This window comes from Propithecus coquereli, unplaced genomic scaffold, assembly GCF_000956105.1.
Source record: "Propithecus coquereli isolate 6110/MARCELLA unplaced genomic scaffold, Pcoq_1.0 Scaffold101, whole genome shotgun sequence".
In the NCBI taxonomy this organism is placed as follows: domain Eukaryota; kingdom Metazoa; phylum Chordata; class Mammalia; order Primates; family Indriidae; genus Propithecus; species Propithecus coquereli.
Window position 1 is genome coordinate 5,533,579 of NW_012133970.1, and position 9,192 is coordinate 5,542,770.

Here is a 9,192-nt window from a genome sequence, read left to right on the forward strand (position 1 = left end):
TTCTAAAAAAAAAAAAAAAGCCTGGAATTGAAAAGTTTTTCAGCTCTATCAAGCATGAAATGCAAAGAGGGAAAAACAGCAAAGCCAGTCAATTATGAAAAGACCACCCCCTTAACTTGACCAATAGACTGCCCCAAAGGAGACCACCTTTGTACTCTGTTTTTTTTGTTTGTTTGTTTTGGGCGAAGAATAATGGGGTGGGGTAGGAGCAAGAAAGATTTTGAGTTAGGAAGGAGACACAAGATAAAACTCAATTCTATCTTTGAAAGATCAGAAACAGACTGTTCCCAACCTGTAGCAATGCCAATTTTCAGCAGGTCTGGCTATGAAAGGTCCAACCCTGGTAGTGGTGGTAGCCAGATCTTCTCCCCTTTGGGGACCCTGAATCTAGAATTTCCAGCATAGGGGACTCCCATGAAGATACAAAGGGACCTAAGACAGGCTGTTGTCAAGCAACGCTATTAGAACAGAGTTCAGAATAATTGTAGCTGTCATCTCATTTCATTCAGAGAGAATTCGGTTTGGAGGTAGGGGGATAGACCAGATGACCTCTAAATGTCCCTTCCAGCTCCAGCATTCAGTAAAGCAGTCAGATGAGAGGAGGAGTTAAGAGAAAAGTAAGAACACCACCCTTAAAACAAGTTACTGTTACAGGCAGCTCGAAAATAATGGAAAGTTGGTCTGATGTGGTGGCTCATGCCTGTAATCCTAGCACTCTGGGAGGCTGAGGCAGGAGGATCGCTTGAGGTCGGGAGTTCAAGACCAGCCTGAGCAAGAGCAAGACCCCATCTCTTTTATAAATAGAAAAAATTAGCCAAGTGTGGTGGTATGTGCCTGTAGTCCCAGCTACTTGGGAGGCTGAGGCAGGACAATGGCTTAGGGCCCAGGAGTTTGAGGTTGCTGTAAGCTAGGCTGACACTACTGCACTCTAGCCTGGGTGACAGGGTGAGACTCTGTCTCAAAACAATAAATAAATAAAAAGAAGAATGGAAAGTTAGCAGATTAATGGTCAATATTACTTCTATCAGTGACTCATAGAGTAAGCAACCTTTCCCTCTCCAAGCCTAACACAAAAAAGTGTAGATTAGTTGGTGCCTTAGAGCTGCAGTCCTCAACCCCCAGGCCATGGCCCGGTACAGGTTCGTGGCCTGTTAGGAACTCGATGTGCATCACCGCCTGAGCTCTGCACCACCACCCACACATACACCCACAGCACCCTACCCCAGCCCACACCTTCCATAGAAAAATCGTCTTCCATGAAACCGGTTCCTGGTGCCCAAAAGGTTGGAGACCACTGTCTTAGAAGATCCCACAAAGGCCTCCCTGCCCCACCATCAACCCCTCCCCGCCCAGAAGGCTGTTCCAAGACAAGCCTGAAGTAAAGCCCCAAGATGGTTCCTGCTCTGTCTCTATCATCCACACTGTCACAAAGGGCAGTGAACTATAGAACCAAAAGAAGTGGAGAGATGCAGGATCTTCTCTCACACATCCTCCATTCCTGATCCCTTGCCCCACCCTGCAGGCAATGCCAGTTTAAGGGTTAAAAGACTGAGATTCTGTCTCCCATTTACCAAGTACCCCTTTAGTGCCACTTGAGTGGCTCAAACAATGCTAAGAATGGCAGGAGAACCAACAGTCCACACAGGCCCTGTTAAAGTTTAGCTGAATACTTTAAGGAACTGGGCTCACATTGATGGCCCAATCAAATGGCCACTTGATCACTTTTCCCCTGACCTACTGATAGAAGACTAAAACCCCAGCAAATCAAAGAGGTTTTACCGAGAGTAACCCTCTAACTAGGACCTAGATTCAAGTCCTAGCTTTGGCACTGGTATGCTATATCACTTTAAGTTAGTGTCTCCCTTTTGTGGGTCTCAGTTTCATCTACACAATGAGAAGACTTGGACTTTACAGTTGTGGAGAGCCTCTTCGACTCTAACATTTAATAAATTCTAAGGAGGGAAACCAAAAACTCAAGGACACCTTGAAAATTCAAAACAATCTTATTTTAGGGAATCCAAGAACACCCCAAAGACTTTGTGATCTTAAAAAACTTAAAGAAGGTAGGGAGAGGGAAAGACTCTCTCTGTCTGTACACACACACACACACACTGTCATCATCACCAGAAAGTGTAGATGGCAGTTAATAAGCTTCTCTATTCTGGCTACTCAAGCAGACTCAGGAAACTGGCAACCAGAAGCAGAGTCCAAGAATGGCAATAAGTGGGGAGGGCAGAGAGGCATGTTTTAACAGATTTAAGGGAGGTTGGGCTGACTAGGAGAGACAACTGGCTAAAAAAGTGAAACCAACCCTGGATAGACTGCAAACATGGTTCATATGAATGAATGGGTTTGATTTTCCACTAGCCTTCTCTTGTCTACCATACTCCAGAAATAACCTAAAGCATAGCAATGAAGAACAGAAGAAAGGAAAAATTTCTCCTCTTCATTAGAGTTACTGGCTGGTATTCAGTGAAGCAGGGTGTGCCCCTGGATACCTCAGCCTTGAAATGAGGAATGAGAAAAGTAACAGGAGGTAACTTGTGACACTCACAAATCTTACCAGGAGATCACACGAAGTGGGTCACTCTGCCCAAATTACCCACTTCCTTTTATCTAAGGACCATGAAGGCCTGAGAACAGGGAGTAACTTGCTTTGGGCAAGAGAGAGAACTCTAACTTCAACAACCCAACCATTGGGTCAGAGTAGGGGGTCAATGGGATGGGCATCAGAAAGCCTGGACCCAACCCTGGCTCAGTTACCATGTGCCCTTAGGTAGATATTTTCCTGTAGGGCTAAATAGCTTCATTGCTTAGAAAAGAAAAAGAGGGTTTACGAGGCAGATAGTCTCCAAAGTCCTTTTCAGGTTAAGATTCTATCATCTTAACAGGCATGACAGTTGTTTTTCTTAAAAGTTGACCATTCCTTGAGTCAAACAGCATAGAAAATTCTCTAATGCTTCCAGTCTACCAAAATTCAGCTGGCTCCATCCAATTTGATTCAAGTTTCAGCCAATCTGCATAGAAGTATCTTCAGGGCCGGGCGTGGTGCCTGTAATCCTAGCTCTCTCAGAGACCCAGGCGGGCAGATTGTTTGAGCTCAGGAGGATTGTTTGAGCTCAGGAGTTTGAAACCAGCCTGAGCAAGAGCGAGACCCCGTCTCTACTAAAAATAGAAAGAAATTAATCGGACAACTAAAAATATATAGAAAAGATTAGCCGGGCATGGTGGCACATGCCTGTAGTCCCAGCTACTCGGGAGGCTGAGGCAGGAGGATCGCTTGAGCCCAGGAGTTTGAGGTTGCTGTGAGCTAGGCTGATGCCACGGCACTCTAGCCCGGGCAACACAGTGAGACTCTGTCTCAAAAAAAAAAAAAAAAAAAAAAAAGAGGAGTCAGGAGTCAACCACAGAGAGATAGACCCAAAGAGAGGCTCCTGGAAGTATCTTTATAATACTCAGTGTTGGCAGAGACAGTGGAGTTTTTTCCCCTCTCTTTGCAAAACCATTTTCTCTCACTTTGGGGAGGGGAGGGGTTTGGGAAGAAAGTGCGGAAAATCCCCACATCATAAAAACACCAGCAGTTTAACAGAGAGAGATGGTGAAAGCACATACTTGTTGAAACCTTGGTGATTCTGAAAGACAGGGCTCTGGAAAGGCAAGAATGACTTGGTGGTGAGGCAGGAATACAGCAACGTGGCAAGTAAAGCTGACAATGAACCCGAACAACTGGGTTCGCCCCCAACTCTCCTCCTCTCATCCCTGGGGCCTTCAGATCTTTTCAAGGCTACTAGTCACTATCTCAGCTGTACAAGGCTCAGGCAGTCCTAGGGAGACCGGTCTGGGAGCATTGCATAGACTGCGCCAGCCCAACAAGCTGCTTGGCGTAAAGGACTCGGGCCAGAGTGGTCACTAGGCCTTCCTGAGCAAGGGAAGGGCCCCAGCAGCCATTTGGCATGACTTGCACAAAAGCAAGCAGAGCTCATTAGTCAGGCACACCCCTCCCCCACCCCTCCGTCCTGGGCATCCGGCCCCCCTAGGCCCCACTCCCTGGAGGCTTCTGCTCTTCTCATAACAACCAGTGGGGTGGAGACCAGATCTCAGAATCAACCACCACTCTAGAAAGGTGTGGCCTTACAGGAGAGAACCCACACTTCACAGAACAGTCTGGAGGAGACAGAGCGGCATTAAGTAACGGGAAGGGCAGGGATCTGGTGGGTGGAGAGGAGGAAGAAACCGGTCCTCTCCTAGGAGATGGGGTAGGCCTCCCCTGAGACTGGCGGCTAGTAAAGTGTTGACGCTCTCCAGTAAAAGCAATCAGCCTTGATGATGAGTCCCTCCACAACTCTCTCCTTACCTCCTGACGGGAAACAGCTAGAGCCACCCGGGGAGGCTGCGGGAAAGGTGAGTGAGGGTGTGGAATCCGCGCTCAGCAACTCCCACCCTCCTCCCGGCTTCTCTGTTCCCATGGCCCCTCTTGGACAGTGGCACCCTTGCTCCAGAAAAGTTCCGATCCCTGGGCTGGGGAAAGTGTTCTCTGGAGCATCCCGACGCAAGAATCGGAAACCTGAAACAGAGGCTGGCCCCGTCCTATCCACACTTCTGGCCTGGACACCCCTGACTCCCGAGGGCGCGCCACACCAGGACCCCACTCCCGTCCCTCCTCATCCTAGGCCCTGGCGGAGGACACGGCGTCCCAGGCGGACTGGTGGACGGCCAAGCCTTCCGCCATCAGCAAAGGGCTAAGAGGGTCTGCTAGAGCCCCCAGGGTCAACAGTGTCCACCCCCGGCACTTACCGTTTTGGGCATGGTGGCGGCAAAGGCAGCGCAGTTGGCGAAGTTTGCCTAGGAACTGTCGGGCAGCTCTGAGACCGCGCTGTACACACGGCTCGGACTCGGGGGCCAGGGGCTCGGGTCGGGTCCCTCTCTAGCGTCCGGGTGAGTGTTCGGCTTCCTGCTAACGGGCCACGACTTCACAAACCCCACCCAGGAAAGAGCCGCCCCCGTCGCGCCGCCCGCTCCTTTATGTGGCCCGGCTTCCGCACCGCTCCCCGCCCTCGCGCCCGCCTCCCCGCCGGCCGCTGGCCTCGCCCCGCCCAGCCCGGCCCGGCCCAGCCCAGCCCGGCCACCCGGGCCACGTGGGGGGCCGGGCTGGGCCCGAGCGGCCCAAGTAGAGCTTGCACCCCGACTCACACCCACCCCGCTCCTGTCCCACCCACCTAACAGCCCCTAGTCCTCCGCGTCCCAGTCATCCAGCCCCACCCCCACATAGGGCAGGCCCCTGAGCCACACCCTAGCAGATGCTTACGCAGCCCCTGACTCCAACTTTCCACTGATGGGGAGCTCACTACTTATCAAAGCTGCCCATTCCCTCTCAAGACAGCCCTGACTCTTACAAAGCTCTTCCTGTGTGTATCTGAACTCCTTTTCTCTGTGGCTTCCACTCGTGGGTCCAGGCCCTGCTCCTTAGGGCCACACAGATCCCCTGCTGCACCTAACAGCTCCTCAGACGCCTGAAGATCCCATGTCCCCAGGAAACATCTCTTCTCTTGGCTAAACTGCCTCAGCTCCTCCAACACTGTGTGCATTCTCTGCAAGACCCTTTTCCCAACATATTTCCTCCCCATCCTCGCTCAGTCCTCACTTTCGTCAGAATTGAGATCCTTTTCCACATATCTGGCCTCTATTCACTTTCCCTCCTCCAAACCCCAGTCTCCACCTTCCTCAAATCAGTGCACTGGTTTTGGCCTGTCCCCCAGCACATTCACTTTCTGACAGGGCTATAATTCCCTCACATTAGATACCCCCTCAGTCCACTCCCTTGGGTTTTATCTGCCAGCTCCCTTTCTACTTCTTGTCAAGGTCACAGAATCCCAGGATGGCAGTGTTCTAGACTGTTGCAGTCATCTGGTTAAGTCTGAGTTTTAGTTTGAGAGTGTCTAACCATGGTCTTGTTTTCTCCTCTCCACTAGCAACCATGTGGAAGCATGGTCTGAGTATCCTTTGAAAAAAAAAGGCACCACATACCTCAGGGATGGTGAGCCAGCTTGGAACAGTGGAAAGCATATTTGAGAGAGCTGGTCAGGACACCTCTATGAGTAAACTCATAGTTCTGCCATTAACCACCCGGTGACCACTGTGTGGCCTTGGGTAAGTCCCTTCCCCTCTCTGGGCTTGAGTTTCCTCTTCTGTAGCAAGAATGGACTCCTAGGCTTCCAAGGTCCTTTCCCCATCTGAAATTATAAAACGATGAGAAAGGAAGTAAACCTCCTAGGACAATAGATGAGCCTAAGAAGGTTGCATAAGGGCTAGTCTTGTATTTGCACTCAGGAACCAGTACTCCTATTCCCTCCCCCTCTGCTTTCCCAATTCAACCCTGTCAGTGATTGGATATGCCTCAGTTTCTCTCACTGCTGCCAAGATTCATTGATGGATGGTAGGGTGAACAAAGTTCCCTGCCAAGACCATTTCCTTGAGCTGAGCATTTGTCCAGAGAGAGAGCAGCACTCCCTGAAAAGCCCAGTCTCTGTGAGCAGTTGTCCACCAGAAAGCCTCAGCAGCCGAGGTAGCGATGGCAGCCAATCACACTCTTTATTACTTCCGTGGTCCTTTTTTACCCCAGAAGTTCAAGGAACTCACTGATTCCTTCATTCATGTCCACCTAGAGCTCACAGAGGCCTAGAACCATGCTAAATGCCTAAAGAACTTGGTTGGAGACTCCAACTTTCTTGAAAGTGGAAACCCCCTGTGTTTCCACACCTCCCATGCCAACTCCCTCACACACACACACACACACACACACACACACACACACGCACACACAGGGGAGCTGGGTAGAGACTGTCAAGCAGCTGAACATGTTACTAAAACGGAAAGAGGGTACAGGAGTCCAAGCAGGGCTGGGGGATGTTAGAGGGTGGGAGAGCTAAGGAAGTGGAGGAAAGAGGAGCCAAGGGAGAATGGTGGAGTTGGACCTCTGGGGAGGAGAGGGTGGAAAATGGAGGGAGAGCATAAACTATCAGAGACTGTTCAGTCTAGGACCGTTTAGTCCAGTTCAGGAGAATGGAGGATCAGAAAGAGGAAAGTATTATATTTGCCCAAGGCCAGATATGTAGTGTGGAGAATGGATTCAGCCAAAAAAAGAAATTTTGAGGGCTAGAACCACGGAAGTACTGTCCCCCTCCCCACTCATCAGAAAAAAGCTGGTTATTATAGTCAAGCAGCTGGATATTGCTTGGAGGTTAGACTCGAAACCCTCTGGCCAGGAAGGACTCATCTCAGTTATCCTTCTGTCTCCAGAGTAGAGCAGAGGCAGCCAGGCTGCTCTCTTGTTCTTCAAGATGGCAAGGGGAACACAATTTTGTTTCCTACCTCTTTGTAAACTACTTTATGCCTATATGACCCTAACTTCTGATCTCCCCACCCCACCTGTTCTATGATCCTATGGGAATTGAGTCCTAGATCAACGTTCATGGAACCAGAGTAATTCCCACAATTGGGTTTAGATGTGATGAGGTTTATGCCAGTGTTTGTAGAGAGAAGACATGCAAATAAGGGCTAAACATCCACTTGTAGGTCGGCTACCCTGGGAAAGGGAAGTAAAAGGTATGAAGAGACTTAGGTTTTTAGATAAGCTGAATTCAGAAAGTTCTAGAAGGCACAGGTAAATCTTCTTCAAGCAGTAAATATAAAGTGAGGGCCAATATGAGCAGAGGGTGGTACAGGGACATTTTGGAGCTAGAGACCAAAGAAGCTGGGCTCATCTGAATCAAGGGGCAGGAGATGCAAAACGAAAAGATTTGACTTGGGATCTAGGGTCAGACTTGGGGTTCAGTTGGAAAGGCTCACGATTCCTTAGGGACTGGGGTTGTTCTGGAGTTGCAGCAAGTCTTAGCATCAAAGTCAAGGGAATGGTAAGCAAGAACTGTATGAGGGCCGGGGGCAGCAGCTCACACCTGTAATCCCAGCACTTTGGGAGGCTGCAACAGGAGGATTGCTTCAGTCCAGGAGTTTGAGACCAGCCTGGGTAACATGGCAAGACCCCAACTCTACAAAAAATTTAAAAATCAGCCAGGGATGGTGGCGCATGCCTGTAGTCCCAGCTCCTTTGGAGGCTAAGGCAGGAGGATCTTTTGAGCCCAGCAATAAGAGGCTACAGTGAGCTGTGATTGAGCCGCTGCAGTACCCCAGCCTGGGAGACAGAGCAAGACGCTGCCTTAAAAACAAAACAAAACAAAACAAAACCTGCATAAGGCTGATTAATGTGAAAGCCTACACCAAGCTCAAGAGAGACATGAAACTGGACACTTATCACCTCCCCGTATATCGTTCCCATCCTAGATCTAAACTCACTGCAGTAAAGAATCTTCTGCATTCTAAGTGACATTCCTTTTTCAGAGTATGCAGTGCAGTGCAGGAAAGGCAATACCAGACAGGAACTGAGTTGGGGGCCAGTCCTGAATCCCGCCCCAACTAATCCATTGAATGGTAGCAGCTGAAAGTTCTTTGTCACTCAGAATTTTCTGCTTTTCATTTTCATTATTATTGGGAAGTCCTTCCTTTATATCTAAATAAGATCTCTTCTGCTTCACTCAGCACATTTGCTCTTGGCCATTTCAACATCTAACCTCACGTAACCCTCATAAGAACCTTCAGAGGTAGAAATAAAGACATTCGGGCTCTGAGGAGTGACATGACTTATCCAAAAGTCACACAATTTGTTGATGGTGAGGCAGGGATGTGGGCCCGGGTGGTGTGAGTCCAAAGTCATTCCATCAGGCTGAACCTGTGACCTTCTCACTCCTGAGCTGTGACCAGGCATACCCAAGGAAGGGGATGTGTGTTAAGATTCATATCACCCCCACACCTTAGTGGTCAGACCAGACAGCTTGAGATAGGGAGTGGGTAATAATAAACAATGGTTATAAGGCATCTTGCCAGTACCAAGTGTCTGGGAATATTTATTATTAATCACACTAATGGACCACTGTGAGGGGCAGAGAGTTTCTCTCTGGCTTTTCCTCTGATACAGCTGGAAACTTTTCAAGAGCTTCCCCCCAGCCAGCCAGTAACAGTTTAATTTGAGCCAGTGTTGTCTTGGAATATGAAGTTAGCCCTGCAGAGAGGGTCTCCCAGTCTCCCACTGGAGCCACTAGCCTCCAGCCCTAACCCAACTGACCGGTGACCCGTCTGCAT

At 49.4% G+C, this 9,192-nt stretch overlaps 1 protein-coding gene across 1 annotated transcript in view; it reads right to left on the minus strand.

The window, feature by feature from the left end:
• MSN (moesin) overlaps positions 1-5,058 on the minus strand; it is a 64,839-nt gene extending 59,781 nt beyond the window's left edge. The window contains exon 1 of the mRNA XM_012643545.1: positions 4,795-5,058. Within this exon, the coding sequence (XP_012498999.1) occupies positions 4,795-4,806 (12 nt within the window). The 5' untranslated portion in view covers positions 4,807-5,058. The remainder of the gene's footprint in view (positions 1-4,794) is intronic.
• Between the last annotated feature and the right edge of the window lie 4,134 nt (positions 5,059-9,192).